The 19509-nt window shown below is 50.7% G+C and overlaps 1 protein-coding gene across 2 annotated transcripts in view; it reads right to left on the bottom strand.

Annotated features, from left to right (window-relative positions):
* LOC131404702 (carboxyl-terminal PDZ ligand of neuronal nitric oxide synthase protein-like) overlaps positions 1-19509 on the bottom strand; it is a 287659-nt gene that overhangs the window by 13709 nt on the left and 254441 nt on the right. For both annotated transcript variants that reach the window (XM_058539693.1, XM_058539692.1), the window contains exons 7-10: positions 16937-17103; positions 15117-15296; positions 7893-8058; positions 6251-6403 (exon numbers count right to left, since the gene is read on the bottom strand). In XM_058539693.1, coding sequence (XP_058395676.1) covers positions 6251-6403; positions 7893-8058; positions 15117-15296; positions 16937-17103 — 666 coding nt within the window. The remainder of the gene's footprint in view (positions 1-6250; positions 6404-7892; positions 8059-15116; positions 15297-16936; positions 17104-19509) is intronic.

Below are 19509 nucleotides of genomic sequence, written 5' to 3'. Positions count from 1 at the left end.
CCCCCCCTCTTTTTTTTTTTTTTTAAAGACAATACCTCAAGTTTGGTAATATCCTCTAAGATGGTGGTTCTCAAAGAAAGGTACCCAGACCAGGAGTATTAGCGTCCCCAGGGGAATCTGTTAGAAATGAAATCCTCTGACCTACTGAACCAGAAACTAGGGGTAAGCCCCACAATCTGTGTTCTAATCAGCCCTCCAGGTGATTCTGACACAGCTCAAGCCCGAGAACTACTGCCCTAAGACCTTGGCCTTCTTGCTGGTCCCTCTGGGATCAGTCCTTGCCCCATACCAGTGGAGAGCTCACTGAGGGGGGAAGGGTTGAAGGCCCTTTCCTATTGGCATGTGGAAGGTTCCACTGGCAGAACCTCTGCACAGTTTGAAACCTCCTTAGATGTTAGAGCTTCTGAGGGGTGGAAGGGGGGGGATGACACGCCCCTACACATAAGGCAGAAAACAGGCCAAGAGGGCTGGGACCCATTCCCACCACACATATCACGATCCTTCACTTAGAAGGGGCACTTCTGGTTGAAGCAGAAGAGAATCGTTTTTGACCCAGGGGCATCTTTGCATGGCTGTGTTGAGTCATGTCAAAACAGGCAGGTAACCATGTGAAAACATTGCTTCCTGTTACCAAGTAATGTCCCAGCAGACAGCCCTGACTCTCATTCCATTTCTGAGCAAACCTCACTGCCAGCTCTCACCCAGAAAAATGGGTGAGCATCAGGGATGCAGCAAGGACATCTGTTTTGCTGTTTTGTTGAAAAAGAAAAGCTGAATGCTTGATGGTCTTACTTTTAGGCCTTGTTTACCTCTCATTTCATCTCCCTAATGACTCAGTGGGCCCTTTTGCCACAGTGGGGCATTTCCTTTCAGGGACCCTGGCACCAATCTTCCCCCTTTATCTCTGCCTCCCCACTGGTTGGCCAATAAGTTGGGTGGAGAGTATCCCCTTACCTTCCAGGGGTCATACAGTAAGTCTTCCTGAAGCCCCACTTTATGGTTTAGCAGAGTCGCTTTAGCTTGTCACAGTCCTGCTAAAACATTGTTTATGGTTCCTTCATCCCCCCAGAGTGAGAGAGAGGCTAGACTCAAACCCTACCACGTGCCATGCTGTGAGACCACTCAGCCCCACATCCCATCCCCTGCTCCTCACCCTGCTCTTCTCCCACCCTCCACCTACCCAGCCAGGTCCTCGAGTCTACCTGACTGCAGGCTCCCGCTGGGCCAGGGGCCAGGAGTCCACTCTGGGGTAGGGTGGTCTCTAGGCAACCTGCACATGACTCCCAGGGCCCAGTTCCCTGAGGGAGCAGGTGAGTGATTGTGGGCAAGTCTTCAGTCCTCCCTCTGACCTCCTTTCCCTAAATGGAAAAGCCACCTGAGCACTCGAAGGCTACTCCTCACACACATCACTGTGCATGTGTGTCCCCTTGATGGGGCTCTTGAGGGAGTACAGGGAGAAGGACAGGGGGACGGACATGAGGAGGCTGCTCATGGTCTCACCACCGTCTGCGGGAGAGCCAGGAGAGGAATGGACTCCTCATCTGCTCTCACACCCTCTGCCCAGCCCACATCCCCTCCTCCAGGGCATCTGCATCACAGGCACAGAACACGAAAAAAAGGAGGAAAGCCATCCAACGGCTGGGGACAGAGCCCAGGGCCATAGCATATTCCAATTGCTGCCTGGCAGGTGCTGGAGTTGAGTGTTTTCTCCCTAAGGACAAGGTGCCTTCCACCTTTCACATTTAATGAAGCATCATTACAACTCCAGTAAATTTCTCAGGACAGAGTTCTGAGTAAAATTTCAGCACAGGAGAAAATGCACTGAGCGCAGAACTGTACTGACCAGCACAGGCCAGCCTCCCCCTCCTCCTCAATTCATTAGAAGATAAACTGTCTCATGCCTGGCTTGGGCCGCTGCCAGGCACCCTACTGGGTGCTTTTAAAATGCAATCTCATTTACTTTTCATTATAGTTTCGTCGCCATTTTACAGATGAGAAAATAAGGCTCAGTTCAGTTCACTCAGCCAGAAAAGGGCAGAGGGCATGTGGACCTGGTTGGTCTGACCCTCCCAACCTTCCTTCAGGCCTGCGTCTGACAAAGACTTAACAAACCCTCTGCCTTCAAAATGGTAAAAATTCTGGCCAAAGTTTTCAGAATTTTTTCCAGGTTTCCAGAATGTCGGTTTTGCGAGACCCTGCAGCTCCTCATTTCTCGAACAGCCACCGCCCCCCCCCCCGCCCCCTTCACCAGCATTCCTCCTCCCCTTTCATTTCTACTCCCTGCAGGAAAGCCCACATGCCAATGAGTGAGCTGTGCTGCAGTGACATCCTAATCCTTGTAGGTGGGGGTCGGGAGGAGCCTGTTTTGCCTCCAGTATGGACATTTCTGAAATGGATCCATTGAGAATCCTACCAGCTACATATTTCAGACATTTAGTCAGGGAGTCAATGAACTTTTATAAACTTGATGATCTTAGTTATATCCGAAAATATCTATGATGTCATACTTTTCTAAGCACTCAAACTTTGCTGCTACAGCCCATCTACTCCAACAGCTTTGGAGTCTGAAAAGACCTGGGATTGGGAGAGTCTGAAAAAACAAGTGTACACCAGGTTTCTCAACCTGGGCACTACGGACATTTTGGGCTGGAGAATTCTTTGTTGTGGGGATTGTCCTGTGCGTTGTAGAATATTTAGCAATATCCCTAGCTTCCACCCACTACATGGCAATAGCATCCCTCCCCCAGTGGTGACAACCAAAAATGTCTCCAGACATTGCCAAATGTCCCCTGGAGGAGCAAAATTGTCCCAGGTGGCAGAGCCTGACCCTGCAAGGCTGGTCTATATAAACTGCACCTGAAGGCCCCACCTTCCTTGCAGGAACACGTGAATTCTTTCTAAACACCATACCCTTGGGAACTGTGCGCCACAGAGCTGATGCCACCTGACTTGGGAAGTGGGGTGGGAGTGAGAGGGGGAGAAGGAGCAGGTAGAATAGAAGAAGCAAGAAAAGACAATGGAAAAGCTTTTAGAAATAAGAAAGGTTTATTTTAGCAAAAGCCACTAGACTAGTGACAACATCCAAGGAGTAAGTGCACTTACATGAACAGAATCTTTTCCCAGAGAGTTGATCCAACAGAGTTAATGACACAACAGTTGCAGGAAGTAGAGGCCTCGAGGGTAGGGGGGTGGGAAGAAGCAGTCAGGCAAAGAGTAGATAAAAGGAATCCAGCTCCTAAACCAGAGCAGTTGAGAGGTGAGGCTACAAAGAGGCTTTACAGAGAGCACTGATGTAAGCAGGGATATAAGGAGTATCATTTTCAATCCCAATATACAGTCCATCTGTGCAGAGAAATTCTTTCCTGGCTCTGCAACTGTGAGAGCCTTGTGTGCCCAAGAGTCTGCTGGCACCTGGGGCAGGCGGGGGCAGGGACCCATAAGGTAGGTGCCCCTGGTGTCCACTTGTCCTCCATATAGGGCAGAGTAGAAAGATTAAAAAAGAGAAGTGCAAGAGTTGAGTTAGCAGAGCAAGAAGCAAGGAGGGAGGAGGACAGGGTGACATCGCCAGGAAATCAGGTCTGCAACGTTCCCTTTCCTGCCCAGCGGCTGGTGACCCTTCAAGGCCTCTAGACCTGTCCTTTGTCTCCCATCTCCACACATCCAGTGTGCGCTGGTTTGGATCAAACTGGGGAGGATGCCAACACACAAACCAGCGCTCCAGAGAGAGCCTGGGGAAAGGATGGGCATGGGCAGGTGGAAATCACCATTGGGCACTCTGAGGGCAGGGCTCTTGAATGGGTCCCAAGACAGCAGTGCAATTAACCAGTCTCTCCAACTCTTTAATCTCTCCTCCATTTCCTTTTTTCTTTCTCTTTGCAAGCTTTTCAAGACGCTCTTAGAAACTATCTTCCCCACCCACTCTTTGCCCCACTCCATACAAGCCCTCTCCTACCACCTTCCACACACCGAATCCATTGGCCTCTGGCTTGATCCTCAGCTCCTGCTCGCAGGCACTGGGCCTCCAGAAGCCAGACCTTCCATTCCCCTGAACACTCAAAATTTTAATCATCTAAGTGGTCCCACACTCAAGGAAGCCCAAGTTAGGATTCTGTAAACTAGCTAGGCTCGCCCAAACTGGATTCCTGACACCCGCTCCCGTAGTTTTGTGGACCTAACTTTCCTGGTTCTTCCTTCCCTTGTTTATCTGGACCTACTTCCAACGGTTAATTAGAAAATATAACAAAACAAACAAAACCACCCCTTTCTAACTAAATGCACATTAAGAAAAGAACACAAACTTACTGCTGATTCAAACACCCTGGAGATTCCCATTCTTTTCTCTCTGGTCACTTCTCACAGCCCTACACACATGTATCACCTTCTCTCACACGTGTGTACATATAAGCACACGTGCACCCACACACACGTACCCATCCTATTTCCACTGACACCTGATGCACCAAGGAAAGTAACATAAAGCTGCATTTATTTCCTTTAATTTGGACTTTCTGGTCTGGAAGAAATCCAACTGTAGCCATAAGAAAAGACCTGCACTTTCATTTATATAAATTATAAAGCAAAGTTAGGGTTGAAGAACTCTATTTTGGGGCAACCATATCCTTACCAAGTGATTCTCAAATAATACTGCAGTCTGGGTCTGTAGCTTGTGGTCCAGGATAAAGACTTAATTCCCCAAACACATGACTCTAGCACATCTCAGTTCTCTCTGCAGGCATCTTTAAATCAGTTAACAGCCACTGATGGCCTTACTGGAGCAAAAGGAGCTTGTCCTCCCTGCCTCCATCAGCCCACTGTACTGAGTGATCTCCAGGCAGGACCTAGATGGCAGAAGATAAGAGACCTGCATAGGGCACTTCTTACAGGTGTGCTCGAGGCACGCACCCACAGAAAGACAGGTCAAGGGTGACATGGCTATGGTCCCTGACCTAAGTGGCAGTGATTCTGAAGAGTGGATGTAAGCTATCTCAGCTACCAGCCTGTGTTCGTTTTTTTTGCAGCAAAAACTGACCACTGCTGCCCAGTGGAGGGGACAGGTTGAGAGGTAAGGCTGGGGGCTCTGGGTCTCTGAGGCTTCCATAGAGGCACGAGTGCTACAGAAGCTTCAGCTGGCACAGCCCCTGAGGCAGGACAGAGGAGAGAAGGGGCCACTTCCCAGCCTCCATGTGGATGAGCTGGGCTTGCAGGCAGGAGGTGGGCAGGGCTTCCACACTAGTCAGTCCTAAGTGATATGTGCCAGGAGAGAGGCTGCCCTCCCCACCGGCTTTCACAGCAAAGGCCGAAACCGTGTTAAACTCCCAATCTCCCTCTGAAGCAACACCTAACATCCGGCTAGAGAAAATGTTTGGATCCAATTCATCTGAAAGCTTATCCAGTGGGACACATCCCGATTCCACACTCTCACTAAAAGGACTATCCCGTCTTTAATAGCCCAGAGCATCCAACCTCTACAATCTCTGCCAGGGCCTAGAGCAGGAATTACTCCCATAAGGTCAGGGGAGGGGTAGGCAACCGAAGCATCCCCATGTCCAAACGCCAAGTACCTGAGAAGATACCAATGGCTTCCCTTCATAGTCGGGAGCACGGAGACGGGGAGAGCGAGGGGGCTGCTGGGACATCACACGACAGAGCAAGGAGCCTGATGATGGAGCGGGCGGGGAGCAGGTCCTTCAGCAGCCTGGTGGTCCTCAAGAGGGACCCTCTCCCAAAGCCACGAGCTCTGGAAGGCCCCGCCCTCCCCATCCTGTAGCCACAAGTAGGAGAGAGGAGCCCATTCACCTCTGGGAATCCAATTTCTTCCCCACTTGACCCTCCAAAGCAGAATCCTAATCCTTTTCTGAAACTGTAAACTCTTCGGGCCCCCGGGCATCCTCAGCAGTGCGCGTAGCCGGGCAGCCCCTACCCGGGCGGCAGCCCCGACACGGCCCCTCACACACGGCCGCCTCCTCCGCCTCCTCGCCCCGCGGCACCTACACGGCGATCTCGTCATCCAGGCTGTCCCCCAGCTCCTGCCTCTGCAGGACGTTCAGCAGCCGGGGCAGCTCCTCCTGGGACCACGAGTCGCGCTCCTCGCTCTCGTCCGTGTTGGACTCGTACTCCGAGGCGATGCCCGACTCGCGGAACTTGATGAGCTCCAGGCCGCCCAGGAGCGGCTCGCCCTGCGCCGGGGGCGGGGTGTCCTCGGGCGGGAGGAAGCGGAAACACTCCAGCTTCACCAAGCAGTCGCGCCTACCTAAGGGGCTGCCTGTCGGGTGGGCGAAGTCGGCCAAGCCCGCGCCCAGGGGCGGCGAGCGCAGCTCCTCCGGCTTAGGGGTCGTGGGGTCACACAGCACGGGCAGGGCTCCGGAGCGGAAGGTGATCTCCAGCAAGCTGTCCTGGGAGCCCACTGCGCGGGGAGACAAGAGGGGGAGCAGGCCACATTAGCAAGGTGGGGGGTTTGGGGAGCCAGCCCTCTGACGGCCTGCGCCCCGACCCACTGAGCGGCCCCTCACGGGGGTCTGGGGTCTCTCAGCCCTTCAGCCCTTCCTTCCCCCTCCCCCCGGCCCCCACCCACGGCATGGGCACGCCAGGCTGGAGTAGGGGAGCTCTGGGACCTCGGTAAAGGCGGGCAACGACAACCACGTGGGGAGCTGGGGGGCCAGCGGATGCCTTCAATGGGGCATGTGACAGGGAAAAGGTACAAATTGAGAGGGCCATGGGAAAAGCATGCGATGATGTTTAGTACAACCTTGTAAACTGGTATTAATTAGGACAGAGCAGGGTCTCAAAAAACAAAAATAAAAATCCAGAGAGGCTTCCAGAGTGGTGAAGTGCAGTGGTTCTCAATCCATACCTGTGGGCCACTTTAAAAAATACAGAATCCCAGCCCTGCGCAGATCTACCAATGCAGACTCTCTGTGGGCAGGACCTGAGGATATCTATTTTTTACAAAGCTCTCAGGATAGTGTGGGAGAACGACCCGTACAACAGGGAAAGCATCAGTTTGCAGTTAAACCCAAGTTTGCCTCTTGGCTCTACACCCTGCTAGTCCTGTAACCCTGAGCTAGTTCTTAACCTCCCTGGTCTGTTTCCTCATCTGTAAAATGGGCATAACGACATCTACCACTACAGGGATCAAATAAGATCATGTCTATTAAATTCTATCACAGTTTCCGGCACAATAGATGACCAATGGATATCTGTTGGTCCACAGCCAACACGCAGAGCCTGCAGACAACTCATGGATAAACTCAAGAGGAAGGTGCGGAGATGCACTGCCTTCTAGTACTTTCCAGTCCAGCCTGGAGGCAGCTGGGGGTACAGGCAGGCATCTCAGGCCAGGAGCCAGGCAACTTCTGCCACTAACCAGAGAGCTGTCTGGCCACAGTTACTCCTCTGCCTTCTCCATTAAGTAGATACACTGCTGCCAGCCTTTTCTAGGCTACAGAGTTGTGAAATGCATGGTGCAGAGGGAATAAACTACTATACGATTTGATGTCTCCCGCAGAGCTCACAGAGAACACGACACACAACAGGTGCTCAGCATATTTCACCCGGAAAAGCCCTCTGAGAAAGGAATGGGCTACCTCAGGGTTTGGAGTGCCCAAGCCCCCATCAAGGAAAGACTGCAGGAGCATGTGGCAGTGACTTCTGGAACATTCAAGACCAGGTCTGGACACAGGACTAGAAGGCAGCCAAGACCCTCTCTGGCCCTGCCATTCTGTCATTCCATGAAATGTATGGACGTTGGGACAAACAAAGCTGCCTTTGTTTTCTGCTGGAACACCAGGGCAGGTCAGAGGTCCAATAAAGCACTGCCCAAAGCTGTAGGGAAAAGAACGTGTTTCCCAGAGCTCCACAGGGGGGAGGCGAGGCGGGGCAGGGCTCTGGCTTACTGGCGTTCTGTCCTGACAGCTTCAGCTCCAGCTCCTGCACCTGCTTGACCAGCAGGGAGATGTGCTGGAGCATGTCCTTGTTCTGCAGCAGGAGCTGGTGCACGCGAGCCTGGGCCTCCAGCCGCGCCGCAGCCTCAGCAGCCAGCTGGTCCTTCAGCAAGTGAACCTGCAGAGAGCAGGAGGAGGGAGAGAAGACAGAGAGAAGACAGGACAGAGAGGAGAGAGGGACGTGAATGCAAACGAAAGTCACCAGTGGACAGCCAGGACCAGAAAAGCCTTCCATGTTCAATTCAAGTTGAAGAAGCCCTTCCCGGGGAAAATGGGCACATGGGCTTGTAATTCAGAGGAGGAGCCAAAGAAGCCGGGTCACTGGCCCTGCGCACCTCTCTCTAGGTCCCGAGTGAGGGTGGTGAGATGTCACTCACGTACCACTCAGGGCCCCACACCAAGGGCGAGAGGCAGGAAAGAGCCATCCCCCAGCCCCTGCCCCGCCCGTCAGAAGTCCCTTAGTAACTAACATATATCACTGCTGTGTTGAGAGAGGTACCTTTTTCTCACCTTGTCTTTTAAAAAACAAAACCAAAAACTGATACACTGATCCACTAACTAAGAACGTCAGAGCAAACCCCCATATGATCTTTCCTCACCCCTTCCTCACACCCAGACATAATGAGAAACAGGAAGCCCTACACATACCCTTTCTAAATTAGTGATGTGGTCATAATAAAGCCTGGTTTTTCATGTCTGTGAGTGTCAGCTTCTTTCCCTGATGGTCCGTTCCCTTTTTATTTCCCAGGGCACCTGGGACAGTGCTTCATACCTAGTAGGGCATAACAGGGCATCCTCCAGCAACCTTGGAAGGGCTGAGGTGAACAGCTGACAGAGCTGCCCTCTGTGGGAAGAAGGGGACCCACATCAACTCTCATGGTAGAAGAGCTGGCAGTGGCACACCCAGCATGCTTACAACCCAGTGGTGTCTGTTCTTGGTGTGTAATCGAGTGTGGGAAAACTCAGGGGGAGGAGATGTGGGGCATTTATATTAGGACCCTGGCTTGAAGAAACTGAGTCACAGGGCACTAACAATGTTCACACACATATGTGATTCTTGTGCTTGGAAGTAGATAAAGGGGTCTCTGTGGAGGGTGTCAGAAGGCCCCTGAAGAAAGGGAGCTAATGAATTTGGTGACCTGGACCAAGGCAGCGTGTGGGAAAGAGTCTTCTTGCACCAAAAACATGGTGTGGATAAAGACACAGAGTCAGGCTGATTGGGGCAGGACAGGTAGAACGAGGAGGGGAGGAGAAAGAAGGGAGGGGAGTCGGAAGAGCTAGCTGATTCTCTTGCTCAGAAAACAAATGCTCTGGATTTCTGAAGAGCAGATTGCTCCAAAGAGATTCACATTTTATCAGGTAGTAAAAGACCGTGTCCACCCCACAGTGTGGCCGGGCCCGACCAGGGACCTGCCAGCCCAGTGTCTGCCCCTCCCAGCAGCCAGCACTCAGAGAATCATACTCTTGGCTGCAGCAGCTGCTTCCCTCCCTGCCCAGATCTGAGGACCTGACCTTGCAGTTGGCTCTGCTTTTAAGTGGAGCCACTAATGAGATTAGTTGCCACTTTCCATTAGTCGCTCCCAAGGTTGGGCCCATCTTTCCCCCAGGGGCAGGATGCTTAAGGAATCTAAAGTAAATCTGTCCTCCATAAGGCACTGCTAAGGACAGAATTGATATTTTAGTTGAGACATCAGCCTCATTTACCGCCTCATATAAATTCCAGAAAGATCTAGAGAGGGTGAGAACAACGAAAGAAGTAGCAATAATATTTTAATATGGACATCAGATGGTGAGTGGCTATTAAGCCTTTATCTTCCTTGGAAACTGAGGCATGGCAATATTTCACCTGAGAGTCCCTCAAATCCTATTGGTTCTGAGGAATAGGACAATTGCTGTAGGAAGCCCCCAGATGTGCCCCCAGAGGAAGGACCACCTTCACCCTCCACCTGCCAGTAATGTAACTTATTCCAACTAAGAGTATCATTGAAAGGAATCTACTGAGCAGACAGAATTGTTAATTATCCCTTTTCTATTTTCTTTGGAACAAAACAGAAATGTTAGGCAGAAATGTGGAACAAAATTTTCAATGCCTGTAAACAGAGAAAGCGGAAAATTCTGCATTCCACTAACTGGCATCTGCGGGGGGCCTCCCCACACACACTATACTTGCATCCCACATCTGAACATCTCAACAGACAAGGCCATTTGAGAACACTGGACCAAGAACTGGAATGCTCGAGTCTGTTGGTTACTCCCTGTGCAACTGTAGGTAATTCACTTCTACCTGGACTTCAGTTTCTCCATCTCTCAACTGAGAAGACTGGCTAGAGGCTCGAACAGTCTAACATTACACACCCAGGTGGACACCGTGGTCGGTACTAGGGGGCATTCATTAAAGGCTCTCTGAAGAAAACCTCCAGATCCCCACTGTAAAGTCAGAGAATTAGGACTGGGGACAAAGAAGGAGTTCCCTTCTACAGGAGCCAGGGGGGAAAAGTTGGCAGCTTGTTTTGCAGATAACCAAGTTCTAATGGTGGAATACCATCAATACATAAAAGAAGACCCTTGAATCAATGCCTCCATCACAAATCCACTAGCCATGAGAAAATGCTCCTGAGTTTGAGGGCAACTCGTACCAGATTAAATCAGAATTTTAGCTTTGCAAATGCAGAGTTCTAACATTTCAGGTGTTTTCAAACCCTGGGAATGCGAAAGCACACGCTGCTGCCGCTGCCCCAAACCAGCACTAACGAGCTCTTCTGCTTCTGCAGCCGTCAAAGTGGCATCAGGCATGAGGCTCCAACCCTTCATCACAGCAGGCTGCGCCACAGGAGAACCCAAAACCAAGCCAAATTGAGACTAAAGGGCCTGGACTGCTTTTAAATTTGAGGCAATTTAATACTCCCTGTGTTTTGCATATGGAGGTCTGGCACTGAAGCTCCAAAAATGAAGCAGCATTATTTCCAGCCTTGGCTTGGGGTGTTGGCTATAGCTGTGTGCTCGCTCCCTCAGTCATACAACAGGGGCAGATAGCACCACCTCCTCCCTACCAGACGGGATTATTATTTCTATTCTGCGCACTTTTCTTTCAAAGAATTAAACACCGTTCACAAAGGTAGACCATATTAATTTCTGGAAAGGTACAAGTTAGCTTCCCCTTTCTGGAGCTGTGTGGTCTTTGGCAACGATTCTTCCGGTCACAGACTAAGTCAGTGGGAGGGCCATGCCTGGAGTGCAGTGCTCGGATGTCCAGCTCTGCATCCCGGCCACAGCACGACAAGTGTAAGTTCAACCCTGCACCCTCCAGCTCTACGCCACTTCCCAAAACTCTGCCACCCACCCTCAACCCACCCAGCAACACCAGACCACTGCCCACTCGCTCTCCAGCCTACTTGCCTGGACTCCAGCTCCTCCATCAGAAGTGGGGGCAGGGCCAGGCTGAAGTTAGGGAGCAGCAGGCACATGGAAATGGCAGTGGAGAGAACCAGAGCGATTTGCCCCCCACACAATGGACACACAAGCAGAGGCAGGTGGCACTGTCTCAGCATGCATAAGGCAGGGACCTGGGCAGGGCACCCAGAGTGCTGGGGACCGGGAGAAGCCACGAGGACAAGATGCTAAATCTAGGGCCGGGGGTGGGTGCGGAGTGTTTTTAGCGCTGTTCCTCTAACTACAGCACACACGATCGCGAAGCACGAGTAACCAATCACTTGTTTCAGAACGAGCACAAGTGGCAGCAGATAGAGTAGAAATCTTTAAATAGCAATACTGAGCTGCACTAACAGTTTTTTCATAAGCTAGGCCAGGATTTGACAGACTGTGAAGGACTCTGGCCTATTTAACAGTTGCCAGTCAGCCGCAGTGCCCAGATCAATTCTGGAGCTAGGCGGGCCCAGCCATGGCCATGCGGGTGCCAGCTACATCCCAGCTTTGGTTCAAGGCTTGGCTATCCTCTCATTCACACCCTTGAACATCTGCTCCCTCTAAAAGCAGGAAGCTAGTGCAGCCAGGCAAGCCTCATGCTGGGCTGGGGAAGTGGTCAGGGGGGCTCGGGAATTTACTATTTACACATGAGGTCTAACCTAGAAATGCTTAAGAGTTGGTTGAACAACACCTTTGCCCGTGGCCCTTTAAGGCCTGGGCAGGCCCCTTTTAGAACAGCTCTGAACCAACTTAGGGAGAGGATGGGAGAGGTCTTGGGGTCTGAGACCAAATCAGAATACCATGAAGGAGACGTAAGCCTGGTCCCAATGATAACAGCAGAACCACACTGGCCTCTGAGAGTAAAGGGCGGGCATAAATAATACAACAAGGGACCCCAAGAGTGCACCTGTTTGCAAGAAACTGTCTTCTCAGGAGCCACATAGGAAGCAGATGTTCCCAGAGAAAAGGAAAATGTGTTACCACTTGAAATGCTGAGGTCACAGTATTACCCATTGGAATCTGGGGAGTGCTGGTAGTTTAATGAAGACAGACAGAAACTTGGCAGTTTGGTGGTGATGGAGTCTGATAGGACAAGTAAAAGCTGACCTCGGCTGGAAACTGAAATCAGTCCCACCGGTGCAGAGAAACCAAATATGCCACATTTGATCTATTTTAAATGTGGGAAAGATGCCAAGAAGACCTATCTACTAATCCACTTACATATCTTATATAATTATTTTTACCCAAAGATATGGAAACTAATAAAAAGCTCTTGGACCAAATGCTACAAAGCGAGGAAGAAAGAGAAATGTGCAGAGAAACCTGTACCTGAAGGCTGGTTTAGGACTGAATCCATCTGGAGGATAGGGTAGCCAGATTCCCGCTGCATTCCTGGCAGCAAAGGAAGATGCAAACTGAAGGCGGCCAGAGACTGCCCGATGGGGATGGCAGAGAGGGGTAGAGAAGTATGCTCAAGCAGCTACCTGATGACCTCAAGGTCCTATGCAACCTCAAGATTTTGAAAGTCTACAACCCTAAAGTCATCTCACCAATGTGGGATATGGATGCACTATGGTGGCCTTTCAATCACGTCACTGCTCCAAGTGAGAGTCAACCAGGCCACCGCCAACTCCAATCAACAGATTTTGAGTGAGAGGCTAAGAGTGCCCAGCCTGTGGAAGTGGCTGCAACTGAGAGAAGCTCATGAAATGAACTGCAAACACCACGCTCTTCCCTTCCCCTGGATGCACTATCTTCTAGGAGAGAGGCAATTCAATTAGAACTAGGGCAGTGATGGCCCATTGAGATAGATGGTTGATTCTGCACCAGAGAACTGCTCTTAGGGTTTCATCCCTACTGTGGTCGACCCATGGTAAGTCACAGGTCTGGTGGTTTTATAGATGGAGTGCTTCCTTTCACTGCCACCACACTCTTTTTGCTGTGTAGATTATACATTTGCAAACAGTTTCTCTTTAGTATTTAGCAGTGACTTCAAATTCAAATGCCTCTCTGATAATATTCATCATGAATATGCATCAAGCCCATTCTTAGATAAATAATAATTACTTGGCAATTGATAGGCTGAAAGAGAAAAGTATTATGGATGGAGAATGGATTTGTAGTCAACGGAAAACTTTTGGAAATGATGTGAGTCAGAGAACGGCCCTGTGGTGGAGCGCTCAGGCTTTGTGCTCCTGTCAGCCATCACACCCGGGAGGAGGGGATCCTCTGGACTGCCACGCCGTCATTAACTAGAGGAGATGAATTCTGTTATTTGACAAAGAGCGATGATTTTTTTCCCCCAACTATGAGAAGCTATTAATGACATTCCTCCTCTTTGTTACTGTTCTGGGCACACCTGCAAATCCTCCTAGCATCAGCACACATCCTTTTGTTTCATGGTCAGAATTTTTTTAAAAGGCTCAAATCACTTGGGAGCAGTGCCCCCACTGATTCTACTCTCTCGAAACCTGGCTGCAAAAGGCATCCAGGAGACTCGTGCCTCAGGCCCAGGTCAGTGTGAGGCTGTGTTATAACAAGGTCTTTTCAAGACCCAAGTCGTAGCAGATCTTGCTGTGATTAGGCTGCTGGATGTTTCCTCAAGGGGTACACACTGGAAAGGACAGCTTTATCTGGGTGATTCACTCCATTGGAAGGTCATGAGAAGAGTAAGCAGAAGAAACAACAGGGATCCATAAGTGCTCCCAAGAGAAGCCTTCTCTGTTCTCACTCTAGAGCACAGAAAACCTTACAGGTCAGTCTGGTCAAGCAGATTTAGAATGCCGATGCTTAGGGCTGCCTTTCTAGATCTCTCGCCAACACTCCCAAACCCAGACAGCCTCACCCTCCTCATTGTCTTCATCCACCCACTCAGGTCCTGACCCTAACTCTTAACTCAGGATTCAGCCTTTAAATGGTATGAATGATCGTGTCTTCCTCATTTCCTGATTGCTCAAACGAAGACCAAGCTCAGACTTATCAGTTCTAAGGAAGATATGGACTACAATGCCCTCCGCAGAAAGCAAGCAGAAGGATCCCTTGCTAAAAGCAGCAGGAGAAATCAGCTCACCCCTCCTCAACAAAGTAGCAGCAGCCCAACCAGTCTCTCAAACAACACTTTCCTCCTGAGATCTACGCCAATTCTTCTCATTATGGCTTAAATGTTACACTTGAGTTCCTGTAAGTTAAACCCCATTATAATGAATTCCAAGGCCAGGAGAGTATCAAACACTGCCTAGAATAAGCAGATCAGTAATAGAGGTGTGGAAACTTGTTATGGACAGGCAGCTGGGACGCCAGGGTGGTGTCTTTGCAAAGGTGTTTGGCACAAATTCTTACTTTAAACTCTTTCAAGAGTGGATCAGAAAGTCACACCTGTCTGACTCCAAAGGCATCCCTTCCCACCCCAAACACCAGGAAAATAAGGCAGGAAAGGAAGGGTGGAATTGTGTGCATCTTGGTCCTTGGTAAGTTCAAGTCATTATCCAACAACATCCAGCCAAGCCAGCCAAGCCCAACTCAGAGCAGGAGATACACGAGAAACCAAAATGTTTCTTCCCATTTCAATTTCAACTGCATCCCCCATCTCTCCCCTTCCCACCGCTTCCATTCCCCAACAAGCAATGATCCCACAGCATGAGCGATCCCTGACGGCTCCCTAGGTTTTAAACCTGCCCTGAGCCCCTCGCTAGGTAAGGCGCGTCAAGCCCATGAGAGTGGAGCCTGCGAAGTAGGGAGGAGGCTAAGGAGAACCTGGGCCACAGCCACTTGCGTCTGCTGCTGCTGCTGCTGGAGGAGCTGCTGGAGGAGCTGCATCTGGTGGTGGGTGGACAGTGGCGTCCCCGTGTCCAAGCCCGGGGCCTTCGAGGAAGAAGAGGGAAGGAGCATCCTGGGTGAGGCTGTCAGTATGGGCTCCTGGGCATGGGGCGGAACCTGGAGAAGAAGAGAAGACAGGGCATGACTCTAGGCAGGAGCCACCTTTAGGGGCCTCACTCTCTTTGTAATATGTGGCATGAACATGAGTGGAGTGAAATGGCCCACTTATAACGAAGAGCTGGAAATGCTGTGTCTTAATGGAAATGTGGACGGGCCCCTAGGGAGGAGATGGTGTGACTGCCTGGGCTGGCACCACATAGTCAGAAAACTCTATTTGGATATCTGAGTGTCTAATCTAATGTGATGGGAGACAGACAGCTGATACAGTCCCTTCTCGTACCCACCACTTCTAAATATACCATATTGTTGAGTTACCTGAGGTTCTGGACTTAGAGGGATCTAGTTCTATGAAACACAGCTCCCTACCACCCCACTAGGAGATCAGGAACGAGGCAGCTTCCACCTTTACTTTGCCGTTCCTTAGGGCTCCCTCCTCCAGGGTCTGCGGTCTTTCTCCTGAGATGGCCACTGGAGGAAGAGGCTGTGGGCAGGAGGCTGCTCCAGCCCACACTGCCTCCTCTAACAGAGAGAGCCACCAGGGAAGAAAGTCTGGACGCTGAAACAGATAATGGTCTGGAGAGATCCTCTCTGTTAGCTGAAAGGAGTTTCTGTCCCCGTCCCTCCTGCCTTCTCCCTCCTGGTGGTTGGAAACTTTCACTAACACAGCTTCTATGATCCATGGAATTCAACTGCAGGGAGAGACATTTGTTTCTGGCAGTTCTGCTTCTGGTCCTTCTTCAAACATGCAAGAGGGAGGCACCCAATGACAGAGGGCTACTGCCACTTGCAGAGGACAAATGGCACCAAAGAAAATATCAGGCAGGCAATTTGGAACTGTACTGCCCTCCAAACTAGACAGGCTTCTCCTTCTGATGAACTGGCCTAATGACCTCCACCTGAGAAAAGGCATATGCATGATGCGGGAAGAGAGGCACCCGTGATCAGCAAACTGGCTGAGAATCTAAGGGCAGGGCCATTTATCAGAATTTTCCTTCCAGGTTTTTTGTTGCACTTTGGTCTCAAGTTCTTAGTTTCTTAGTCTTGATCATACTGCGAACTCCTTGGGGCCTCCATCATCTCACCTGCAGGAGGTGAGACTGGAGCTGATGATGCCTGAGGTGGTCTCTCAGTTTTTAACCTCCAATGGGCCAGTTTCCAGCCTCCACAGCACTATTACACAGGAGCATCAAAGCACACAATTGCTGGCTGCAGGCAGAGGGAGCCCAAACTAACTCTGCTCCACCAGCTAAGCCCCAGGGGATCACGTGGTGTGTGAAGATTAGCCTTGCACAGGTATTGTGCAGGGAGGAGGTGCCATCAAGGGTGGTGCTGCCAGGGAGAAGAAGGGAATCAAGCACTGATGGGACCCTGGAGGGCGATGTATGTCAGGAATGAGCTCTGCGGCATCCTGACACACAGCAGTGAATGCCATCAGCACACGGAGCCAGATTTCCAGAAGTCAGGCCTCGCTAAGAGGAAATGAAACACGCTCTGGGACCGCCCCGTGCTGCCCAGCGCCTCACTCTGCAGCTGACCCAGCAGGGGCCAGGAGTGACAGACACGGCTGACGCTGTGACACAGCCTACTCCAAGAGGCGGCCTACGTGCAGATCACCTGGATGGGCCACCTCCTCCTACCTTGGAGTCTGTGTGAGAGCCTCCTTCCTTCCCTACGGCGTCAAGGTCGGTCACGCCTCGGCTGAATTCCAGGATGTCATTCCCTGGGAGCGGGACCTCTACTGCATCGATGTCAGTCTCCTCCGCGGTGGCCGTGGAGGCCCTCTCGGCTCCAGTGAGCTGGCGGCCTGCAGGGACAACAGAGAAGGTGGGAAGGGAATGGTGACACCAAGAACAATGACCTCCTTTCCCACCACTTTAGTCTTCAGTGATGTCACGCATAGGGATGCCACTGACTTCGAAACATATTCACCTATCTTTTCACTCAGGTACACTAAATTTCCAATCCAATAAGATGCTCCTATTTTAATATCTTTTTTAAGTCCAGAAACAAAGATGACATTTCCTTGAGCCTGATGTGACGGCTTTGCCCAGTTGGCATGTTTATATTGACAGGATATGGGGACTCTGCAATAAGGGAGTGGCAGCCACCTCAACCTCATCCTGGCTCAGGAGTGGAATCAGCCCAGGGAAAGATCCCAAACTGGGGGGCCAGACACGTGGGGCTTCCCCAGCCGTGGCCCTGATGGGCTGCCGGACAAGGGACAAGGAGTACATCACCTCACTCCCTGGGCCCCAGTTTCAACTATAAAATTAGAGGCTGAGTTAGATGGACAAGGAGGGCTGCTTGCCTGAAGAAAAAGGACAAAGAGATTGGAGGCCCCGTCCAATACAGTATCAGTTTCCCACTCTTCAGAGCCTGACTCTGACCTTGCCCCCAAGCACAGATGCCAGGGAAGGGGCCTGCGGAAGGCAGCAGTGGTGGGAGAGAGATGGGGTGGCCTGGTTTCCCACACTTCCTCCTCTAGTGTGTCCGTCTTCTCCCCACTTTCCCTGTTCCCACTGAGGACAGTGACCATGCTCAGCGTATGTATGTGAGTCCTACTATTTCTTTTTCATTCTCTTGTTCCTCTCTCTTTCTTAGACTCTATAAATTATCAACTCTGGCGATTTCTTGGCATTTCCCAGGAAATATTTTCTTTCTCTACATTTGGGATTAGATTCATTACTACTGTCTTCAAATAAGATTTCTTAAAAGCTTTGAGAGACCAAGCACCAACTCAAAAATGGAACAGGTTAAAGTTAGCAGCAAATACGGAGAGCTGACGCCCTAGCCCTAAAGCCGACCCAGGGAGCCAGGCCCCGGTCATTTGAGCGCCTGCCTTGTCAAACAAACAGTTCTAACAAGTCTTCCCATGCAAACCTACACATCTTCTGGGGAAGCAAGCCTGGTATTCGAAAGCAAACGGCGTGCTAGGTTTTCCTCCCTGCTGCTCTGGGAGCTGGGGAGACGGCCCGTTGAGGGTTGCAATGGTGTATAAAAGAAACGATGGTCTAGCAGGGCAGCTCTTCTGCTCCTTTGTAAACCAGTGGGCAGGGGCAGAGGGAGCAGGCTGCTTTATACCACCTCCTACACCCAGAAGTGACCCTCTTGATCACTGGGAGGTTTAGGCTGAGGGAGAGCGGGCTAACGGATAACTCATGGCTATTTTTCAGTAGGTGGATGGTGCTGGGAACCGAGCATCTGGTTCTCCATGCCCGCAGAGGGATGACCAGGGTGAAATGGGCATGTGTTTGAGCAGGAGAGATTTCCACCAGTCATCAGGAGGAGCTGGTTCTCGCAGCACCGTGCATCTATTGTCAGTGCACTTAGCACATGATATTGGATGTGCGTGGCTGTCAGTTTTTCCATCTAGTCTTGAGGCCAGGGCTGTGTCACATCCATCTGTTTCCTAAGGATCCAGCACAGAGAAGGTGTTCAATAAATACTGACAAAGGAAATAGTGTCATGACAAGACAGCAAAACAGGGGAGCGGGCTATAGGAGGCAGCTGCCCCCTACCCCCATCCCTGGAGATCCTAATAACAAGGACCAAGCAGCCCCACACATAGGGTTTGAGGATGCCCATGCCAGAAGCCCTGGAGGGATCAGACAATCTCTCAGCTTCTAGCTCTGCTTCTGGGGAGTCAAAAAAACCAACTTTGCAGCCATTTGGTTTGTAGAGTGGAGTTCCCAAACCAAGGCCCAGGTAAGTGACTCACAAACCATGGGACCGCTTTCTGAGGGACTTCCCGCCACCCAGTGGGTTCTCTGATGATCACATTTGAAGTCCTCTAGATTTAATATAGCTCATGGGTAGAGATCAGTATAGTAACAGATCTATTAGAACCGGGAAGGGTGAGGCTGGGGTAGATGGAAAGAACATGCTGGATGGAGGGCTAAAATGACTGTGTGTGTCTGTTAGCTTATCAAATAAGACAAGATCATGAGGAGGGACCCACAGCTAGTGGTCTTCTTCAGGTCCTATCAGACAAGGGAGGTAATCTGGTATTTGCAACTTTCCTGGCATCGAGAAGCCCAAGGGATAAGAAACGATATGAAAATCCTCCTAGCAAAACCAAGAAACTCATGGGATAGGGGACTATGGATTCCAAATTGTAATAGGGAGAGGTAAGACTGAGTTTGGGGGTAGAGGGCAGTGCTGCTTTCTGAACTGCTCATTTAAACTATTTCTACCTGATACATTGAATAGT

Source organism: Diceros bicornis, chromosome 4 (genome assembly GCF_020826845.1).
Source record: "Diceros bicornis minor isolate mBicDic1 chromosome 4, mDicBic1.mat.cur, whole genome shotgun sequence".
In the NCBI taxonomy this organism is placed as follows: domain Eukaryota; kingdom Metazoa; phylum Chordata; class Mammalia; order Perissodactyla; family Rhinocerotidae; genus Diceros; species Diceros bicornis.
Note: the sequence above shows the minus strand (reverse complement) of the source record. Positions and strands in the feature narration are given on the sequence as shown.